Source organism: Salminus brasiliensis, chromosome 23 (genome assembly GCF_030463535.1).
Source record: "Salminus brasiliensis chromosome 23, fSalBra1.hap2, whole genome shotgun sequence".
NCBI classification, from domain to species: Eukaryota; Metazoa; Chordata; class Actinopteri; order Characiformes; family Bryconidae; genus Salminus; species Salminus brasiliensis.
Window position 1 is genome coordinate 3,779,581 of NC_132900.1, and position 24,189 is coordinate 3,803,769.

The following is a 24,189-nucleotide window of genomic DNA, read 5'->3' on the forward strand; positions in this document are numbered from 1 at the left end:
TAATGACTCTGGCAGATCTGACTATGACAACCTAACTTGAAGGAGACAGCCAGAAGGTAACACAGACATGGGAACCCCCAGTTTAACATTATAATGCATGCACAGCTATGCGGTGTCATCCGGCGGACCAGCAGAAATAGCGCTGGACAAACCCTATTTCTAGTTCGTCCAGCCCTATTTCTGGATGTTTCTAACTGAGATAGGTAGGTATGACAGGATCCTCCAGTTTGAGTAGCTGGCATTAGACAAGACAACAACATACACACATATCCGGAGTGGTGGGCAGCCATCGCTGTGGCACCTGGGGAGTGTAGAGGGTGAAGGGCCTTGCTCAAGGCTCAACAACTCTGTTATCAAAACTAGGCATCTGGGTGCCACCTATCAGAGTGAACAGGGTGGGGATGGGAGGGGTTTATGCTACGGACACACCCACAGTCAACTGACTGGGCTTTTTCATTCCTGGAGTCGTTGATAAAGTGTTGGCTGTGCAGATTTTGGGCCTATTTTTGCGTAAATCAGAAGATCAGGAGTAAAAATAGTACCTGAAGAAGTACCTTCTTCTCAGTGGTCCATTGTCCACAGTCGCTGTATCTTGATAAGTGGAGGCCGGAGAAGGCTGGTGGTAAGGTCCTGTGGAAAATGAAGCTGTTTACCCATGGCCGGTGAGCCAGGCAGTAAAAATGTGTGTGTGTGTGTGTGTGAGACTGTTGCCATATTTTCACAGGTGCTGCAAAATTACGTGAGAAAAAGCCACAGCGCTTGTGTCTGCTGTCCACTTTTCTGAGCACCTCCCAGAACAGAGCTCATGGGTTTGATGCTTTTGGCCGTGGTAGGACTTTCTCTTTGCCCGATTTCAGACCGTGGTGTAAAGTCTGCTGAGCCGACAGTCTGGAAATAAAGCCATCTATTCATTCCTGCACCTTCACCTTCTCAGAGCCTCTGGTGGACGCTTAGAATCCACCTCAATCTACATAATAACTGTGGAAAATTATAACTGTGGAGAGGTGGCGGCGGGATTGAGCGGTTACTTCCTTCCGCAGCTTTATGGGAGGGTTGATAGTGAGACCTGTAGTGAGGTCAACTGAGGTAATGTTACTTCTCCACCTGAGAAGTACTGAGTACTGACTGACTGACTCATGAGGACCCAAATCGGTGGAATATGGCAAAACACTGCCTAAGACAGTCTTATCTTGGCACCCTTGGCTTAAAGTCTTTCAGTTCCTGACGCTGGAATTCCCCTCAAGGCCGGCCTCTAGTTCTGGAGGTCACTGGGCCGTGTTGCTGGGGTCTGTCTACGAATTATCTACGAATTATCTATGAATTATCTACGATCTTTCAAAAGCCTCAGGTTGTGTCTTTTCAGGTAGTCCAACTAAACCTTTGGTGGAATCCATTGTCCCCCCCACCCTCCGCCCATGCAATATTGCCAATGCCACTGGCAGCAACACAACCCCAAAGCATGATAGCATGATCCACCCCCATAATTCACAGTTGGCAAGGTGTTCTTTACAGGAGGTTCCAATTTTATATATCTATATATAAAACTATATATTTTGTTTTATATATTTTATTTATTCTATATATATATATATTTATTAATTATATATTTTATTATATATATTATAATTACATATGTATATACCTATATATGAAATATATACACCTTTAATGGTTCTTCTCAGATTGCTGATATAGAAGAACCACTGTTGGTTCCATAAAGAACCTTTCTTTAATGGAGAACCTTTACATTCATCTTATTTATGTATTTGGACAAAAGTATTTGGACACCAAATAGTTTCTTCTAAAGTCAGGGGTAAAAAAAGAGTTTGTGTGAAGAAGTCTTTTAAGAGAAGAATGCATTCTACTAGATTTTGGAGGCGCACTGCTGTGAGGATTTGATTGTATTCAGCAGCAAGAGCGTTGGTGAGGTCAGGATGTTGGATGATCAGGTAGTCCAACTAAGCCTGTGATGGAATCCATTCTTTCCCCCTTGCCCATGCAGTATTGCCAGTGCCACTGGCAGCAACACAACCCCAAAGCATGATAGATCCACCCCCATAATTCACAGTTGGCAAGGTCTTCTTTACAGAAGGTTCCAATTTTATATATCATATTTAATATATAGGCATCTTTAATGGTTCTTCTCAGATTGCTGATACAGAAGAACCACTGTTGGTTCCATAAAGAGCCTTTTTTTTAAATAGAGAACCATTACATTCATCTTATTTATCTATTTGGACAAAAGTATTTGGACACCTGCTCATTTGTTGTTTCTTCTAAAGTCAGGGGTATTGAAAAGAGTTTGTGGGAAGAAGTCTTTTAAGGGAAGAAGACGTTCTACTAGATTTTGGAGGAGCACTGCAGTGAGGATTTGATTGCATCCAGCAGCAAGAGCGTTGGTGAGGTCAGGATGTTGGATGATCACCAACCACCACCTCATCCCACCACCAACTGTCCAATCCAAAAACTATGGTGGACCACCACCATCCATCATTTCTCATCATACCACAGCTCAATGCTTCTGGGGGCTTTACACCCCTCTACTAGCCCCCGCCTGGCATTAGGCAGCATGGTGCCACAGTTCTGCATGAATGTGTGCATGCGCGCCTGCTTCATTAACACGGGTGACGGGGTGTTACGTAAGCGTGACGTAGGCCGTATGCTCCCTATTGAAATCTTGTGCTGTGAGCAGAGTTGGGTCGACTCTGAGAGCGAGCTGAGCTGAGCTGGGGAGCACGAGCCAAGCTAGGAGGGACTGAGAGCGCGTGCTTCTTTTGCGGGGTAGGTGCAGAAACTTTTGCGGAGCTTTTCAACGTTGATGTGTGTTCTGTAGGGGGGCTCGAGCTGGTGCTGCACGTGGTGTGGTGGTCTGCACTGCCTCTCTGGGTCCAGCCTGGGTTACTTCTCACCGGTGGGGTTTGTCTCGTGTGCAGCTTGTTCTGACCCACAAATCTACACAACGCAGCCTGCAGCAGCGTGGGTCAGTGCCCTGACCATGCTGGACAGGGTGTTTGTCCTACATGTGCAAGTGCATGTGCATGTGCATGCGAGAGCATGTGCTCCTGACCTTCACGGGCAGCTGTGAGGTCCAGTGCATGATCCAGGGCTTTATTCTGGTGCTGGGTGGAATGAGTTTACTCACTGAATTGAAGGTCATGTAGTTATTTATGCACTTGGTCACTTGGTCACCTGGTGGCTGGTCAGGGTCTGGCTGTGCTGCTCACTGTCTGGGTCAGTTCTGAGTCAGTTCTGAGTCAGTAAGCCAATTTTCAGAGCTTTCTGTATGTTCAGTGGCATGCATTTGGGTTTGGGTCAGTATGCAGATATGGGCTATTTCTTCCGCTGTCCTTGACCTTCTTAGTGTCCTTCACCTACTTCTAATGTAGAGCTGTGATGAGCTTATGATTAAACTTTTTAAAAGTAGGCCCGACGTCGTGCGGGCAGTGGTCCAGATGTCCAGTGAGGATCCTTATGGACATTGGGGCTGTTTGTGTACTGGAGCACTAATAAGGCCGTCTCTTGATGACCTCAGTAGAACAGTGCTGATACTGATGTGTTGGATCACAATGCTGAATATTAAACGATGCTATTGCTGTGGTCATGCAAAAACCTCGTATTTCCAAAGGTTCTTAACTTTCAGTGGAAGTAAATTATTGGAGCAATTATTGGAGCATTTCTATTGGTAAGTTCTTCATGAACAACTTTTAGAAACTATTGCCAGAAGTGAAAAGTGGTAAAAAAAAAAAGGAAAATCCAAAAAACCTTGAAATTCTCATCATAATTTGAACAATTTGAGATCTGAAATTAATTTAATATTTTATCCTTTACATTTTGTGTCTCTTTATTAATGCAAAACTGTTGAGATACAGGTAGATACAAGGTTGTGTTAAACGTGTTGAATTTAGATAGACACATTCCTTTGCAGTGTGAGATGGCATGATGGCACTTTTCCGAAATAGATACTAAAATTCCAGCTAGTTTTGCTAGTTTTTCCTTAAAAATTGCTCAAGTTTAGTTATTTGCAGCTTAAGTTTTACATTTTATTTACTTATTTATTAATTTTTTTTTTATATAGTAAAATGGTTAAGCTGTTCAGAGTGGTTTGATGTGAAATGCTTAGTTCTGGAGAATATATATATATATATATATATATATATATATATATATATATATATATATAATATTTGTTTTTTGGGTTTTTCTTTTTTTTGGTTTACAGCCTCTTTTAATGCAAAACTGTTCAGATCTAACCCAGGTCTAACATTTTTTTCATAGCTGAATACTTCTCTAACTTCTTGTACTGAACATATTAAAAGTGAAAGAATTGAAAGTTAGAGAATTGAATTTTGCATTTGAGAAAAAATAAAGATCAAAGACCTGACTATTGTTGAAAGTGTTGAACTTTGTGTAGGTGTAGTACGGGAGGGTGTAGTACGGGGGGTGTGTAGTACGGGGGGGGGGGTGTAGTACGGAGGCCAGACTGCTTCTCCTACAATTCTCTAGTGCTGTAGAAAGATCTGTCTTCTATAACCTATTTCACTTTTTGACATAATATAAATCTTGCAGCTGTTCTTTACATTGCATTAAGATTTCATGACGAATGGACCAATAGAAATGCTCCAAAATGACCTGTATTAACATCTTTTTTACATTGACTTCCATTGAAAATGAAGACGCTTTTTTCCTTCTCCTGTAAAGTTGCCATTTTTTTGGAGATGTGTACATATCATGATGAATCGGACACCAAAAATAGTCCAAAATGACCTAAAATGATGAAATGATGCTTCAATAATGTACATTAAGAACTTGAGAGTATTTCCCTTCTCCTGTACAATATTCAGAGGTGCTTACTTTTCTTACCACAGCCCTGAAATGTTGCATTCTAGGGCAGCTGAAGTAGCCGTTGTACAGTGTGACTGGACCACTACTGCCCATTAATGCACTCAGCTATGATAAGACACTATTGCATGAGGACTACAGCCGTCTACCAACCATACTGTACTCCAGCTTTCGCAGTGCTCAGCAACGCTAAGATGGGTCAGTTTTGGAACTTCAGTATGACTCTCACATGACCGCCTACAGTGGAGCTGATGATGGGGGGTCTAATCCTTTCTGCTTTATTAAAAAAATTTAAAAAATCTAAAATGAGCTTTGAGGACACAATAGAAAAGCTTGCAGGATTCCCCAGTTTAAAAAGTGATGGTATTTGTGCTGCATGATGATATTTCTATATTTATAAATGTTCCTATTAACTGTTAACACACAAGTTCGCCCTGTTTCTGTGAAGGAATTATCTCAGACAGGCATGTGGTCACATTCTGCAGCGGATTTGGGTCCCAGTCCTTGTGAATGGGTCGCCAAATGTTCTGAGTGCCCAGAAAAATGAGCCATTATCAAACCTTTGGAACGAGAACAAGGATCACATACACAGAGCTGCACTGCCTAATCATTCTGCACTGATTAACGGGTTATAATTAAACCGAAAATTCGGAAAAGTCTTGCTGCCATTGGTTTGCTCACATAGCTCAGTTTGCGTGTACTGCCGCGAGCAGGGCGAGGCCTGGTCAGGTGTAGTGACCGTAGGTGTTTAGGTTGTTCTCAAATGTGATTCAGTATCCCATTTTTAAAAGAGAATCTGAAAAGTGTCTCATACATTATCTGTAGGCCTAATTTGGCTTCTTTGAAATGCGCTTCGTAACTTGGCCACAAGGTGGCGCTGAATGTCTTGTGCAGCCCTCGTCAACGATCAAACGTGTTGGAATTCAAATAATTGATTTTAAAGAAACAAATTACTTTGGCATGAGACCAATGAGACTTTCCCAATACAGATACCGAAACTCCTGCTAGTTTTGCTGTTATTTCCTTAAAGATTAGCTAAATTTAATCTATTCGCTGGTTCCCGGTTTTTTTTCTTTTTTTTTTTCTTTACATAATTAAATGCCTAAGTTGTAAACAAAGTCCTTCAGAGTGGTCTGATGTGAAATGCTCCATTCTAGAGAAATATATAGTCACGACAGATAATTGTTCACGGTGGTGGTGACGGGAACCAGGGGTCTGAAAAGTATAACGCCTCTAAAATGACCCTCGCAGAAGGTTGTTACAGTAAATGGTTTATGAATACACGTGCTGGAGATGCACTGCGAAGCTTTAGGCTTGAAATGCTTTATTTATTTATTTTTATTTATTCAGTTTTTAAGAAAAATACATAAATAGCGGAGGGGTACATGCAGGGCGTTGTCAAGCAAAATAGTTCCCTACAGAATTATAATTTCTTTCTTTCTATTTGTTTATTTATTTATTAATTTATACCGTCATAAAAACTCAACATTCATTGATTTATTTTGGATATTTAATAAAATGAATGTAAACTAATAAAGTATAGGTAAACTAGAGCTGGACAATATGAAAATATTTTATTGTATCATGATAAAATTTGTTATTGTTGTACACAATATGCTTTTATGAGTATATCATGGATATCTTTCATATAAACCCAATATTTACATTTACATTTATGGCGTTTAGCTGACGCTCTTATCCAGAGCGACTTACAAGGTTACTCATATTATAGCGTTGGGCCAATGCAGTGTTGGGAGTCTTGCCCAAGGACTCTTATTGGTGTAGCGCTGCATAGTCACCCAGACCGGGACTCGAACCTCCAGGTCACTGGCAGGTAGTGGTGTTATCTGTTGCGCCACACCATCCACATATTTGAAGTAAAATTCATGGTACTCAGTATGTGAGAGTAAAGATTATGATAAATATTGTATGTCGTAAAAATTATCACGACATAAAAATTATTGCTATTGTAAATTGGTAAGTTTCTCAATAGTGTAGCATTTCACACCAAACCCCACCCCGAATGACTGTTTATAGCTCATAAACTCTTAAACTCGTAAACTCTGCAGTATTGAACAACAGATTGCGTTGTTCTTTAACGTGAATCTCTGTAGGTAGTCTAGGAATAGCAGCTCAGTGAATATCCTGACCTGTTTTGATCATTATTTGCCTCTAAAACTGAATAAAGGCTGGATAATGGCTTCTTTCGCGTTGGTAAACGTGTGCATCTCCATAAAAAAAAAACAATAACCTCGTTAGTAAAGTCTATTCCTACGGTAATAACAGCGTCAAATCTGAGAAACGTAATGGGAGCTTGATTCTGATCTTATGCCCTGACTGAAAAAGTTGGCGAATAGTTGGCGAATAGTAGTAATACACAGGGTAGGGGTGCGAGATATCGGCAGATATCTGCTAGATTTGGCTGTATATAGCACTAAAATATCTGCATTTTATTCATTCATTGCATTCGTCACCCGATATTGACCATTTCTCATTTTACACTTTTTGACTTAATTGAAATCTAACAGTTGTTTCTTACACTGTATCCAAATTTCATGATGAACAAACCAATAGAAATGCTCCAAAATGACCTGGAATCAAATCTTTGTCCATTGACTTCCATTCAAAATGTAAACGTTGTTTCCTCATCCTGTAAAGTTTTGTGTGATGTCACTGATAGGCTCTTTTTCTCTGTAATGATGGTATAAACGTTTCTATCAGCATCTATCAGCATCAGCAGATGCAGGTGTACATGGAAACACATCGGCACGTTCCTAATTAGAAGTCATTTTCCCACGCTGGAGTGAAACCCTCACCGCTAGCTGACCAATACATGCTATGAGGGCTGGATTATTGGGCCCTTTTTGAAAGAATGCATTTGTTTTCTCTTCAGCACATAGTTTACAATGAGAGGTCAGATGTCGGGGCCCGGGGGACGTGAGGCTGAGTTTGATCTGATTGTATCCAAGCCCGCTGCGAGCCTCAGTGGTAGGGTGTAACCAGAAGTGCACTTCCCCTATCTCTAGCACGCACACCACGCTGAAAGCTGGACGGCCTGATACAAGCGTGGCCGCTGGTGTCTTTCACAGATGTGGAAGAATCGGGACATGGCTTTTAGGGACACCCTCAAATGTAGTCAATCAGCCAAGGCTGGAGCTGCGAACATCTGGAGTGAGCGAACATCTGGATATCTACTGTTTTAGCTATGCTAACATACCCTGTGTCAAAATGCTACTTTAAATTGCACCTATTGCTGACCCAGATGTGCAAATGCACACCCAGACACGCACAGGTTGTCTAGTCCCTGTAGAGAAGTACTGCTAATTGCCCTATTGGCACCATGCTGGGCTAGTAGAGGGGTATAAAGCTCCCCAGCATTGAGCTGTGGAGCAGTGGAAGACTGATTGATGGTGCTTCATCCAATACTTTTGGGTTGGGGATAAGGTCGTCCAACATCATGACCTCATTAATGCTCTCATGTTGCTTAATACAATCAAATCCTCACAGCAATTCTCCTTTAGAATTGTAGTAGAAGGTCTTCTTCCCTAAACGGTAAAGACAGCTACAACAAAAGCAGGATCAACTCTTAATAATACCCTTGATTTCAGAAGAAACAGTACATGAGCAGGTGTCCCAATACTTTTGTCTTTTTATTTGGTCCATGTTTGTGGAGGACCGTGTCGTATACAGTGCCAGAAAGACTACTAACCAACTTCACGCAGTCTGAGGAACGGTGGTTACCACCATGCTAATTCATGTTAGCTCTTTTTGCTTTCACACAAGCCCTTCCCTCTGAGAAGCTAACCAGAGACCCCAAACCTGTCTTGGCTGCTCGGCTCTCGGCCTGCCTGTATTTGGATCCGCATATTTGAGATGCATATTATATATTATGGCCACATATGAACTTTGCTTGAACCACACAGCTATTGAAAGGATCTCAGATCTCCAGGTCATCTTAAGGATGGATCTGCAGGGCTATCTGCCGAGGGCTATATTAGATCGGATGGCCCTTGCCAGGTCATAAATTCATACCCGAAGACAAAGCCTTGAATGATGCAGCCATACATTAGTAAGATGTTTTACATTGTCATTTTTAACATCTTTACCACCAGAACAGATGTTTTTTATGATCTAGGGTGCCCCCTGGTGGCCAGGAGCTTTAGATATGGAGGGGGAAGTAGGTGACAAAAAAAAGTGAAAGACACATTTTTCAGTTTGGATTCTGTTCAGATCTGATAACGGGCTGCATCGTGTATTTTTGCACGTTTCCTGAACTAAGGCAAGTAGAGATTTTTTTAAATTATTCTTCAGGGTGACGTCAGGACCTTCATGACACTGCAGGAGATAAGATCTTCATGTTGGTGTTTGTAGTGGCACTAAAGCATTGGAGGTTGTGGAGATTAACTTGGACAATTCCTCCTGAATATGTGTCGAACCACAGCAGAGGAAAGTTATACACGTAGACTGGGGCTGGGCGATATGGTAGAAATACTACATCACGATATTTACAGGGTTTTTTTTGCGATACACATAATTATCCCGATACATACATCACAGATTAAACACTTCTGCTGAACTTCATCTAATTAAATCAGTATAATTACACTGTTAGTAATGAACCCTGCAGCTGATCCGTGTTTATTAAGCACTTTTATTAATAAAAAAGCTTATTGTTATCATAACATTTATCACAATACGATAAAATATCGTCATATTGCTCAGCTCTACTGTAGTCATAGGTGTGGTGGTGGTGGTGGATTTGACAGTTCCTGCCAGCATCTAATTAATCTAATGAATAATAATAATGATGATAATAATAATAAAAAGATCATGTCTTATGCTGTGTAAATTCACTATGATATATATAATTATATATATATATATATATATATATATATATATATATATGTGTGTGTGTGTGTGTGTGTGTGTGTGTGTGTGTGTGTGTGTGATTACCACTACTACTAATAATAACAAATATTATTTAAACTAATTATATATCAAAGTAAATTTATTTATACAGCCCAAGACATTTTTATTATTATTATATATTAGATATATTATATATTGTTATTATTATTGTGTGTATTAAAATGTCACTGCATAGTGCATTTCCTACTTAATAATAATGATACTACTACTACTCATTAATACATTTTTTATTACATTTTAATACCTTATAGTTCATTTCCTGAATAATAATAATAATAATAATAATAAAACAATCTTTTTACTAAACATTATTATTATGTTTAGCAGTAGGATTGTTTTATTTTAATAATAATAATAATAATAAGTTATTATTATTATTATTATTATTATTGTTATATTGTGTGTGTGTTTAAATGCCATTATTATTATTATCTCAGTGGCATTTAAATACACACACAATATAATAATAATAATAATAATAATAGTAATAATAATAATGTTTAGTAGTAGGATTATTATTATTATTATTATTATTATTAACAACGACAACAACAGTACTGTGTTATAAATATAGTCTCCCTATCACTAATACATGCTGTGGAGACTCTTGGTGGCAGACTGTACCCCAGAGACCCGCCGCTTATTTACACTCTCTCTCGTGACTGACCTCCTCCTCATGTCCTCCAGCCACAGTCAAGTGCACGCAAAGGTCAGCGTAAGGTCGGCAGCTCACCATTGTCTACGTGACTGCAGCAGCGTAATGAATGAAACACCTGCAGTCTCTGGGGCGGCTGAGCCGGCTCAGAGGGTTGTACCTCCACAGCCTGGTTTAGATGTTTGTTGACAAATACGTGCACCTTTACCTTTACCTTCATTTATTTATTTTAATCTCAACAGTCTGTACCAAACACAGGACGGCTTTGGCCCATATGGACCTCTAATCTCTCCATCATAGATCCTGCAATGACAAAGCCACTGGATTGTACACGTACACAAGTTTGGACAAGAGCCAGCATGTAGTAGAGGGAAGTGGGAGAGGGGGGGGGGTTCTTCCTTGCAGAACAGTGAGCAAGGCCTTCTTCTCAGCTCTTGGTTAGACGTAATGCTGTGATTCTGGACCGGTGCTGCTCTCGCTGATCTGAGAGGTGGGTGGAAGTCCGGTCAGGTGCCTCAGGTGCTAAATAACACCCTGCAGAGGAGATGCTGAGTGTGCTGATGAGGCTCTGCAGTGGAAGCTGATCTCTCTCTCTCTCTCTCTCTCTCTCTCTCTCTCTCTCTCTCTCTCTAGTGTGAGGTGGTGGTAGAGTAGGCCTGTTTTCCGCTGTAAATTCAGGGGTGGTCTATTTTTGGATTCCACTTTAGTTTCGGGTGGGGGTGGGGGGTGCTACTGTGCACTACTGTGAGATGTTCTATCTTTAGAGCTCTGACAGATGTTTGTGAAGGGCTTGTGACCGAGAGCATAGGTGCAATGTTGTTAGTACTGCCAATCACCTTACTGTATATGTAACTATAGATTCATATGTATCTGTGCCGTCATGCAGAAACCTTGTATCTCCAAAATGGCACTTAAGTCTCTCAGCAGTGAGGTGGTTTCTACTGTAGAAGCTCCAGATCTCATCAGAACAGATGCAGATGAACATAAATCTGTTCCAGTAAAAAGGAGAAACAAGAGCTTCTAATCCTGAAGAAATAAAGTAGTGAGATCTTGTCTGAGAGCTAGTCTGAAGAACAGAGCTCGGTTCCTCCAGGTTTCTCCTGGATGCCCCGAGTCCAGTCCAGCCAGCACAGCGTGGAGGATGTGTTCACCTCCATCAGCAGCAGCAGCAGCAGCAGCTCACCTGATTTACCATCATTAAGCCCTGATTTACCACCAAACCAGGTGTTGATCTGAGGAGAACTTTAAATAATACTAGACTCCATGAGAGAGGAGAACTTTGGAGATGTTCTAATGATGAACACAGTGATGGAGAACCTCCACCACTTTCTTTAGGAGTGTTATTATTAGTGTTTATTCTAATATCAGTGCTTCTCTGAGCAGATAAGCAGCTTGTATCATATACATGCTACTTACACACCTTTTATTATTTGTGTCTGTTTCAGGTGCTGATGGATCAAGCCAGGTCAACAATATCCAAAATAGTAAGTTATGTCCGTATCACTACATAAGCAACCAAACTAATCATCAGTATCTAGAATTTTAGCCTTTTTGTGGACCATTGCTGAGCAAAAAAACACTTGAAGACTCTCTATGTTCATCTGTACCGGTCATCTAAGTGGGTCATTTCAGCCAATAGAAGGGCATCTATGGGGTGTTATTACTTTCAGACTAGAGGACGGGATGTTTTCCTAAGCTTGCCGTATGTCCACAGTTCAATGGGGAACCTCGTTCCTACACACGCTTCAACCTCACCCAGAACATGGAGGGGGACAACAGTCAGGTGGAGATGAAGCTGTCGTCCGACATGGATGAGGAGGTCGGTGGGAACGGAGTGGGGGAGCATATGAACCACCACCCTCGTCCGACCTACGTCGGCAAACCCAGCCAGCGCTCCTCCAGAAACTTCTGCTTTATGGGCATCGCCATACTCCTCCTTTTCATCATTGGTAAGTTTTATCATTGGTAACATTTTATATATATTATATATAAATATTACATATAAAGTATCTGCTACCCCCAGTATCTGCTCTTTTTGGTTGGTCTGTTTAATTAATTAATTAATTTTATTTATTTATTTATTTATTTATTTATTTATTTATTTTCTTCAGGCTACCTGGTTGGCTACCTTGCTCACAGGCGGACAGACCGCGACTCTCCCCGCTGTGCAGAAGCCTTTTCCTCTGATGAAAGCGATGGCGTAGTTCCGATACAAACGGTTCCCTCTCTCGACTGGAGTGACATCACAGCCTTGTTTAAAACCAAACTGACCACGAGCAGCATTGAGAACAGCCTGAGGTAAATCTGAGTTAACGGTGATTTAATGACCTTTACCTGCTCAGATTAGCTCAAACTGTTTTCATGGGGTGATTCATCTGAGTTCACCTGTAGGCTAAACGCAAGTCCCACAGAGTGACCACAGTGTCCAGGTTTTCGACTTCCAATGAGAGCATCAGTGACTGTATAGATCTTATTTCATATATACAGTCACCGGTTTAGCTCCTCCCCCAGTGCTTATATAGATCATATCAAATGTACAGTCAGTGGTTCAACCTCTCCCCCAATGACCGTATATATCATATACAGTAAATTGTCTGTGGTTCTGCTCCTCCTCCAGTGGCTATATATATATATATATATATATATATATATATATATATATATATATATGTATTCACAGTGAGTGGTTTGGCTCCTCCCCCAATGACTGTATAGTTCATATATACAGTATACAGTCAGTGGTTCTGTTCCTCCACCAGTGCCTATATTGATCATATCATATAAACAGTCAGTGGTTTAACTTCTCCCCCCCAGTGACTGTATAGATCAAAATATATATACAGTGAGTGGTTTGGCTCCTCCCCCCCAGTGACTGTAGAGATTAAAATCTATATACAGTGAGTGGTTTGGCTCCTCCCCAAATGACTGTATAGATCAAAATATATATACAATGAGTGATTTGGCTCCTCCCCAAATGACTGTATAGATCAAAATATATATACATTGAGTGGTTTGGCTCCTCCCACCAGTGACTGTTTAGATCAAAATCTATATAGAGTGTGTGGTTTGGCTCCTCCCACCAGTGACTGTATAGGCTATATATATATATATATATATATATATATATATATATATATATATATATATATATATATATATATATATATATATATCAAATATACAGTGAGTGGTACAGCTTCTCTGCTCTCGTTCATGAGGATTCTTGTTATAGTAGAGGCTCTCGAGGAGAACTGGATCAGCACTCTGCTGCTTCTTTGGTTGAACTTCAGCCTGAACTTCTACGGATGGGTCAAACTGTCTAACTCAGAACATATTTATTTATTTATTTATTTATTTACTTATTTATTTATTTATTTACTTATTTACTTATTTAAATGATTATTGTGTTATTCACCATGTTAACTTTGACAGCCTTGGTAAATATAGAAATCTGTAATTGATGATCCCCTGTGTCTGGTCTGGTTGAACACTGCTCGGGGCTATGAGGAGAACAGGATGGATATATAAATAACCCTCTCTCTCTCTCTCTCTCTCTCGTTCTCAGTGAATTCTCCATTATCGATCACCAGGCCGGATCTCCAGGAGACGAGGCACTTGCCAATAAATTGTTGAAGCGATTCAAGGATTACAGCATGAACCCCTGGACTGACGAGCACTTTGTCAGGGTCCAGGATGGGCCTTCTAGCGGCACCAACAGAATTACTTTCCGTGACCAGCCGTTTGTTGAATCGGGCTTTTTGTCGTACAGTGCAACCGGATCGGTACAGGTCCGTATTTAAAGCTTCAGTTTGTCTAATAATGAAATTTACACAGTTTTCCCACCTGGAGCCCAAATGTAGCTGATCCGATTCTAATGTAGCTAGCTAGCGAACAAGACATGGAAGTTCAACAAACCACAGACCTAAATGATCTCAGACTCCCTCAGACTGTGTGAAGGTGTGGAGTTATCTCTAATAGACTTGCTTGTGTAGTGTCTGATACTGTATGACCTCACGAAAGCTGCTACCCCAGTTTTTAGCTAGCTACTTACGCTAGCTACCTACTTTTGTCCATGTTCATGAATAGCAATGAGTCATACAGTGTCAGAAACCACGAAACTAGTATATTTGAGATGACTGGACATTTTTGGAGGCAGGGGTGTGATGATTTAGACCTGCAGTTAACAGCAGAAGCTCATTTCTGTGACCTGTTGGCTAGCTAGCTAGCAGTTAGGTAGGGTTGCCACCTTTCAGAAATGGAAAATAAAGGGACGCCCACCACGGCTCCTCTGGGCCATGACCACCACGGGCCCGACTACAAACCTTTTTAATCTAGGAAATGTGTTTTTATATTAAAGAATAAATGTTTTCTCTTAACTAAGTTATATATTTATTAACTGTTATTCCAGTAGTATAACTTTTTTTTCTTTAAATGGCCATATATAATATTTATATTGACTGATACTACTGAATATTAAATAAATGATCGTTCATTTGACTTCCTAAACCATCAATCAGACCACAATAGTTGACTAAAATAAGCTTATTTTGCCCATTTAACAATTTGCCTTGTGATCATTTCCCCCCCTCACGTCTGTATTGGACATTTATGGAAATACGAAAAAAAAAAAAAAAATATATATATATATATATATATATATATATATATATATATATATATATATATATATATATATATATATATATATATATATAAATTTGTTCAATATGGGACACAAGATTACAGTGCTGTTAGCGATGTTTAAATAATGTGTATAGATATAAATTTTTCCAGGAATAAAGTTTAAATGTCTCTCTGAGGCGGGAGCTTACGTTTCGTAAAAACGGTCAATACGCAGAAGTGAGGACTGATGTTGTTTTTGGGGGGGGTGTAGACTAATGTAGCTAGCTAGCAGTTACATTAGTCATGTATTTCCAGTGCAAATCTAAAGAAACTGTATAATTTCTTTGGCTAAAGAAATTTTTCCTTCTCAATCACTGTATGTGTGTGTGTGTGTGTGTGTGTGTGTGTGTGTGTGTGTGTGTGTGTGTGTGTGTGTGTGTATATATTATACACATTATTTATGTATGTATGTGTGTATATATATATATATATATATATATATATATATATATATATATATATATATATATATATATATATATATATTAAAGCTGTGTTAAAGCATAGTATTGATGTGGTTTTATAGGGTGCCCTTTTATATGCATATTACGGACAAACGGACGACTTGAGGCGCCTGCAAGACCTTGACATCGACATGAGTGGAAGAGTCCTCTTAATTAGAGCTGGCAAAATTAGCTTTGCTGAAAAGGTTAGTACTGTTTGTAATGTTGTTGTTTTGCTCATTTTTATTGATACAATAATAGAATTAGGTTCTTACGAAGTGTTTTTATTATTTTAATAATTCATTTCAGGTTGCTAATGCAGCTGCTATGAACGCAAGTGCTGTGCTGATCTACCCAGATCCTGCAGATTACTCCTTTAATGAGGAAACTGCTCTGTTTGGCCATGTAAGTATGATGATGGTGGTAAAATAGAGGCAAATGTGGGGAAAAATAGAAAATAAAAAGTACTGGGGACTACTTTGCCTTAAAGCATCCGGCATGTACCCCTCCACCATAAATGGATTTCCTTAAGTCCAGTAGTCCCAAATCCTCTAAAATGAGCTAAATAGCTTTTAGCCATTCAAATGGCTCTTAAAATGTGGTTCCATTCCCCACCACTGTGACCCATTATGATTTCTGGTCTCTCTCTGTCCAGGTCCATCTCGGCTGTGGAGATCCGTACACTCCAGGTTTTCCATCCTTCAACCACACTCAGTTTCCTCCAGCGCAGTCCTCAGGCCTGCCGACCATACCAGCACAGACCATCAGGGCCAGTACAGCTGCAGCCATCATGAGGTACGTCATGAACATCCAGCCAGTTTTATCACTCGGTTCTTTCTTCTTCTGCCGCCGTTCCAGATGTTCTTTATTATTAAATGTCTTTGAATCTTTGAACAGGCAAATGGAAGGTCGCGACCCTCCTCGCGGTTGGGGGGATGGAGGTCTCCGAAGCGTTAAGTACAGGCTTGGAAGTGACAGTGACTTGGTCACTGTGGAAGTGAACAACGTCCTCACGGAGAAGAAGATCCACAATGTGTTCGGAGTCATCAAAGGTTTCATAGATGCAGGTAGAGATACAGACGCAGCTTCATTGACTTGAGGTTTATACCAAAATCCGCTACACTGAGTAATAAGAACATGCACTATATGGACACTATAAGTATTGGGACACCTGCTCATTCGCTGTTTCTTCCAATATCAAGGGTATTACAAATGAATTTGTTGGAGTAACTGCCTCTACTGTCCAGGGAATAAGGTTTTCTACTAGATTTTGAAGGGAGCTCCACCATCATTCCAGAGAACACGGTTCCTCCACTGCTCCAGAGCTTAATGCTGGGAGGCTTTATACCCCTCTACTAGCCCACGCCTGGCATTATTAGGCAGCATGGTGCCAATAGCTTCATGTTTATCTGCTCCAGAGAGTCCTATTGTATTGGTAGTACCTCTCTGCAGGGACTAGATAAGCTGTATGTGTCAGCATTGGGTGTAACCTAAAATCTGCTAGAAGGGGTGTCCACAAAGTTTTTTTTTTTTTTTTTTTTTAAACTAGAACCGGGGCTTGTGTTGGTATGTATTTGGTCGTTGCTCTTAATTGTTCTTAATCCTGTGCTGCAGATCGCTATGTGGTGATTGGAGCTCAGAGGGATGCCTGGGGTCCTGGATATGCCAAGTCCACTGTTGGGACCAGCCTGCTGGTTGAGTTAGCCAGGATTGTTAGCGAGATGATCAGCAAAAGTGAGTGGAGTTTAAAAGCATTTAATTTTTTGTCCAATTTTGTGTTATTTTTATTTTTTTGTACTTGATTTGGAATCACTGGCTGCCCTTTTCCTTGTAAGATGAAATAAAAAAATAATATCTGGGTACATTAACTTAAGTCAAAAGTGAAGAAGACTGATGAATTTTCCTGTAAATTATTAATTCCTGTTATTATTATAATTATTATATATTTTTGTTATATATATATATATATATATATATATATATATATATATATAAATAATAAATTCTACATTTTATTTTTTTAATTTAATTTATTTTATTGGATACAAAAGTAAAAAATAAAATTGAGGAATAATGAAATATTCTAATATTCTGCACTTCTGTCATTTCCTCATCAAGATGGATTCAAGCCCAGGAGGAGCATAGTGTTCGCAAGCTGGAGTGCTGGAGAGTATGGGGCTGTGGGCGCCACCGAGTGGTTGGAGGTTTGAATATGCTCCTGTTTGCTGACCTTTTTGTGTGTTTTCTGTATAGTAAGTGTAATCAGTCAGTATAGACCTCTAATGATTGCCCCCCCCCCCCCCCAAATCTACAGGGTTATCTGTCCTCCCTGAATATGAAAGCCTTTTCCTACATTAGCCTCGATGGAGTCGTCACAGGTGTGTGTTCAGTATTTTTATTTTTACATTATTTAATATTATTATTATTATTATTATTATTATTTTTATTATTGTTAAAGAAATTACTTACCTAAAAGGTTTATTTTTCAACGACTTTGTAAAATGACACTGAACATTTAATACTTTGTACAGGTTCCTCTTTTAAAGCCAGCGCAAGCCCACTGCTGTACGACTTGATTCAGAGCACTCTGAAAGAGGTGAGGATTCTGCAGGGTGTGATTTTGGTGTGTTAATCTGGTAAAAGTAATGAAGAGATGGCTAATTTCATCTTTTTCTCCGGCAGGTGTCGTCACCCACCGATTCCAGCACGAGTTTGTATTCACAGGTGTCTGGAAACAACTGGGAAGCTACTGTGTACGTGTGGATTTCCTACTATAGACGAACACATTCCATGAAGCTCCATGTGTCCACAGTAAACCTCAGAAAAATGTAACCATGTTTTTTTTTCAAACAGGATGGAGCCAATGACTCTGTCTGATCCTGCCTATCCGTTCCAGGCCTTCTCTGGAATCCCTTCAGTCTCAATTCGCTTTACTTCTGTAAGTATGATAGGGGGGCTGGTTAATGCATGTGTAATCAACTGAGGCCTCGCGACTGACCATCTCAGATCTCATCCAGTATTAGATAAATTATCTTTTAATTTTTTCTTTATAATAAAATTCACACATATATATATATATATATATATATATATATATATATATATATATATATGGCGAATTTGCCCTTTCTCATAATTACGTACTGCCAGTTAGCCAGTTAGAGCACGGCCAATTATGCAATTATGCTCCTTCAGGCTCCGTCCGCTGATGGATACAAAATAAAAAAATTACGTTTTAAAATTTCTCATAGTCATTTACCTTTGAGATATAGAGACTTTTTAGAAAGCGGACTAAGCCTTCATGTTTGTGATGGAAGAAGAGAAAGCTGTGGACATTAATGTGCCATTGTTTTCTTTAACTTTTAATACTAAATGCATATATATATATATATATATATATATATATATATATATATATATATATATATATATATATATATATATATATAATTTTAATATCTTATAATTTTCTTTTCTTTTTCTTTTTTTTTTAAGTGGTTACTCCAATTTTACTCCGGATACCAAATACCAGTCCCATACCACAGCTCTGTTAAGGCACTTATCATTATTACTGACATCATAGGTAAAATGACACATGGTAAAATAAACACAACTACTGCAACTTAGTCAAATATTGCAAGAATTTAAAAAATGTTTTTTGATAACTCTGTAGCCATTATTTTTATGTGAATGATTTTTATTATATTGTTCCAGAAGGTTTCTTCTTTTATATATTTTTATTACAATAATGATTAAGAAACAGTATTGAATCAGGGTCAAGAATGGGTCCATGGCATCTGATCTGTTTAAGTAAAGTATTGATGCTGATACAGATTCAGTATGTTGGATCGTTACTATGGTTAAGTGTGTTAATAGACTGTTAAGGATGAAATGCAGCATAATATTGTATTGCACTGTAAAGGGACATAGTGTATTACAGTGTTAACATAGTGTGTTAATTTGAGGCTAATGTCCAGACACATTGCAAATTGACACATCATTATTATCGAAATTAATTACAATTTTGAGGATCGTTACGTCTCAAGAAGGTGTCAGTAATTACTTCTTCTATAGGTTTGATGTGGTTTATCCATGCAAGGGTTCTTGTTAGTCCCATATGTTCTGTGGATGCTGTAAATCTGATGTATGCACTATACCTGACCTGACAACTGACCTTCTCTCTCTCTCTCTCTCAGGACAAAGAATACCCATTCTTTGGCACCATGCTGGACACCAAGCAGAATCTAAACTTCAAAATATCCTTCGCCTTATCTTCGCTGGTCAAGAGTGCAGGCGAGATCGCTGGGCAGATGGCTCTTCGGCTGGTGCACGACCACCTGCTCAAACTGAACGTGGAGAAGTACACCACCGTCCTCCGCAGCAATGTGGCTCTGATTAATAAAGAGGTCTTCAGTCTGCAATCGGTGAGGCTTCATCATCAGGAAAATCTTTTGGACCTCAGTGTGGTATTTTCTAGACATGGTGAACCGTCGACCTGTTCGATTGATTGACTTTTCTGATGTGTGTGTGTATATATATTTTTTACAGTCTGGTCGTGTGCCGAAGACCTTGAAAATGCAGTGGCTGATGTCTGCTCTGGGCTCGTACAGTCGTGCTTCCAGAAAACTCATCTCAGTCATCCAGAACAGTGACCTTGAGGACTTTGAGCAGTGTCGCATCATCAATAACCGAATCATGGGGGTAAGTGAAAAACAGCTTTGCAATTACAGAAGATTGGTTCCTCAAAAAGCAGAAAAGCAGAGCTTTAGAACCTTAATTAGAACCATAATGGATTCATAGAAGCATATTTCCAAGCCTACAACATTTTTAAAGGTCTAAAGCAGTGTTTCTCAAACCCCTCGGTCCTCGAGGCCCTCTGTCCTGCACATTTTAGTGCTATTCCTGCGTTAACACACCGCCTTAACTCAAGAATGGGCTGTTAATCGGCTGATTAGTTGGATCAGGTGTGTTGGGAGCAGGGGAAACACTAAGAAGTGCACGGCAGTGGGCCTCCAGAACCCTCCATTGTTTACTGCTAATAAAAATTCATAACATAAGCGGGCTTAGCACAGAACCCTGAGGTACGCCATAAAGAACATCACCTTACACAGCTTCACAGTAAAGAATCGTGTGAAAGTCTCATTTTCTCTGGATCCGCAGGTGGAGAGGGACCTTCTTTCTCCATATGTGTCTCCCAGGGTGAGTCCCTTCAGGCACATACTGCACGGCTCTGGCTCGCACACTCTGGGGGCTTTGCTTGCACACCTGGCCGCGATCAAGGAGGACTCCGCCAGCGCTGACCTTGACCTGCTGAGGAACCAGTTTGCTCTGACCACGTGGACCATCCAGAACTGCGCCAACGCCCTGGCAGGCAGCGTGTGGGAGATGGACAACGAAGTTTAGGCCAATCGGATTTAGCTCGTTCTTGATCGCGGACAGAGGTTTAGGTGAAAACATCACCCCCCCTTTAAGTCATAGTAGATTTCACTCCTCAGGTTCACACGGGTGCATTAGAACGCCTTGAAGCAATACTGTACTACCTTTCAGCCTGAAGTTCTAAAGTTCTGACGGGTCTAACGTGCCATTTAGGGGGTCATCTAGAAAGATTCCAGAGCTAAAGCTAATCTATACCTGGTCTATTGAAGTTTACAGTAGGTTTTTTGTTATTGTAAATTTAATAGAACCAAATAGTATAGAAAAAAATGCTAAATAAGCAATTTAATTGGAATAAATTCCAATTAAAACCCAAAATCATTGGATTAAGATGCAGTACAGTATTGCCTTGAGCTAACTATTCACTCTTGAATGATGCAACAGCCAAAAAATCAGTCGATGCAAAACAAAGAGTAGAGCATTTCAGGTGCTGTCTCTGAAGAAAAGCAAAACCCCTGTGATATTAAGGCAAAATCTGTTAATATTCATACTGGTGCTTTAATGAACATGTAGTTCCAACTGAAATATTACCTCACACAGTATTTTCATTTTTCTGAACCTATGCAAAACAGATTTGGCTGTAGACCTTGCTAATATAAGGTCAAAATATGTTCAGTATTGATGATTTAGATTGAATTTTTTTTGGATACAAAAGTTACTATTGGGAAATTCAACGTATTTTTGTTACCTTATTTGAGCTATTGTTCCAGATGCCTTATAATAATGAAGAAGAACCTTATGCAAGAATCCTTTGAATGTAGCAGCCGCCGACTAGGTTCACACAGGCAAGAGCTACAGAGGACAGTCATTTTTTTTTTTTTCCCGATCATCTGCTGTCTTTGACGCCTCCTGACTTGATGCTGAAATCCCAATGGACCATCTAAGACGGGCTAATCGGAGGCTTTAAAGAGTGGCACTGAAATCATCATCATCATCATCTATTTATTTTTTTGTATTTATTTATCAGTGACAGGGTTCACTATAAATAGCATTTTGTAACGCCTTTTTTAAGATATGTATAATTATCGGAAGCAGTGCCTTCCATAATTATGACAGTTATACTGTCGAAATGACAAAGCAGCATCTGCTACGGGGATAAACCTGTTTCCAAAAGCCAGAGACGGTCACAGAGCATGGTTTAGTGCTATGGCTAAATGAGTTTGGCTGGGCCGAATAATTCACGTACTCTAGTATCGCTTTGACCTTTTTGACCTTCGGAAAGAACAGTTAATGCTAACAAATGGACGAAAATGTAAAAAAAACAAAACAAAGGTTGATCGATAGCTGGGATAGCCCTAAAAACAAACAAACAACATCGTGCAGCGCTGTCCGCGTAGCCGCTAAGGCTAAAAGAGCAAGCCTTCCAGTGTGGAGCGTCTTAAATCATCAGATGATTTTCAATAAATCATCCCAAATATGATCCAGATATGGTCCCAGTACTGCTTTGCAGGCTGCAAGTCTTGCGCGTTATGCTAGCCCTGTTCGCATTGGGCTAAAAGCTGTAAATACGTTCAGGGCTGATTTCAGTTCATTTGCGCCATCACTGGTAGACACTATTGCATTCTTGTTGCTTACTGGCGTTGCTTTGAACTTCAGTAGGGGACATAGCTAAAAATATGGTTAGCCTACTTATGACGCATGCCTCTGAGAACGAGTATTGAGGTATGCGACATGGACAAAAGTATTGGGACACCTGCTCATTGATTGTTTCATCAGAAATCAAGGGTATTCTATTCGTTCTCTCTTGAAGTGTCCAACGTATGACCATTCGATTCGTGTTCTGTGACTTTTCTCTGGCGTCTCAGTTTTGGAACACTTTTTCTTCCTGATCCTAACCATTATCGGGAGCAGCGTCTTCCATAATGTGAAGATGATGGGTAGTTTTTGCCTACCAGCGTGTCGATATCGAGGGCAGTGCCCCTCATATTTCACTGTAGGGTGGATGAAATTATCGGGAACAGTGTTTCCCATAATGTTGTACATATTATCTGCGTTCACACACAGTAAGCAGAGCAACCGTCCCGCACGCGTCGGCTGTTAGCAGCTTCTGTTCTGCAGGTGTGAACGGAGCGCTGAAGAGCATCAGGAGAATCATAGCAGTGTAGGCCGCACAGAAGGCACTGTGTGATATTGTGATGGGCATTCGTATGTTTCTGTAGTACATATTGTATTTTTCTCTCTTGCTTTGTTTCTGACACTTTGTGTTCCTGTTTGCGCCTTAAATGATTTCACCCAGCTTTTTAGATTCAATATTAGGGTTTTTTTTTTTTCCTGCGTATTTGATTCTCTGGCTTTAATTTGCCACCTCAGAGTAATACTCCTGACCTTTCATTTGATTATGCCACTGAAAACCTCACATATTCAATATTCGCAGAGATTTAGAATAGTAATATATTTGACTCAGAATTAATATAACCACTTCTCATGTGAAAATAATAAATATTTTAGTCAGTTTAGTTGGAATATTACTTTACTTTACCATAAAGAAATAGAAGAAGAGGTAGATTTAGTTTCTCGGGTTTTTTGTTTTTGGTTTATTTTTTTATTTTGGCTGCAATTATGAAAAACAAACCAGATATTTGTTACAATAAAAATTCTGTAAATCGCTTCCAGCACTCCAAGCTATCTGCCTGTTTTATGTTCAAGGATGTTCAGTAAATAAACCTTTTAACGCAATAAATCTTTGCAGTACATTAAAGCGGCTCCGTCTCTTATTGTCGTCATGTTTTCTGTTGGAAATTATGTTTTTTTTTAAATGGACATTTATGGTTTTAATGTTTTACCAATTTTCTACTTCACACTACAATTCTGCATGTTGGTCAGTGGAGTTCATCATTTTCTACAGTATGAAGTACTTGGTGCTTTTTTTAACTATCAAAGTTATTAATAATAAAAATATAGAGGGAGGCATATGGAAAAGAAATAAAAAGTAACTACTGATTTTATTTTTATTGTTATTATTACTACTATTAGTAGAAGTAACTATGGATGTATTCAATAATGAGTGTTGCTATTACTGTATTATTCTTAATGGTATTATTATTATTATTTGTTAATATGTCTTACCATATACTTAGCACTTTTTGACCAGCATAAGTTATTAATAATATTTTATTAATAAATTGTATAGGTAGGCATACGGACAAGAAATGGAATTAAATGCAACAATAACTACTTGTTTTTTTTATTGTGGTTATTATTATT

At 39.4% G+C, this 24,189-nt stretch overlaps 1 protein-coding gene across 1 annotated transcript; it reads left to right on the top strand.

Annotated features, from left to right (window-relative positions):
* Positions 1–2,699: 2,699 nt before the first annotated feature.
* tfr1a (transferrin receptor 1a) lies at positions 2,700–23,683 on the top strand. The gene is made up of 18 exons (XM_072669286.1): positions 2,700–2,781; positions 11,872–11,910; positions 12,141–12,375; positions 12,538–12,724; positions 13,992–14,214; positions 15,636–15,758; positions 15,862–15,957; positions 16,208–16,347; positions 16,450–16,619; positions 17,167–17,286; positions 17,671–17,756; positions 17,867–17,930; positions 18,084–18,148; positions 18,235–18,305; positions 18,406–18,490; positions 19,749–19,976; positions 20,101–20,253; positions 20,713–23,683. The coding sequence occupies exons 2-18, from the start codon at positions 11,878–11,880 to the stop codon at positions 20,953–20,955; spliced, it is 2,322 nt and encodes a 773-aa protein (XP_072525387.1). The 5' UTR covers positions 2,700–2,781; positions 11,872–11,877; the 3' UTR covers positions 20,956–23,683.
* Positions 23,684–24,189: the final 506 nt, after the last annotated feature.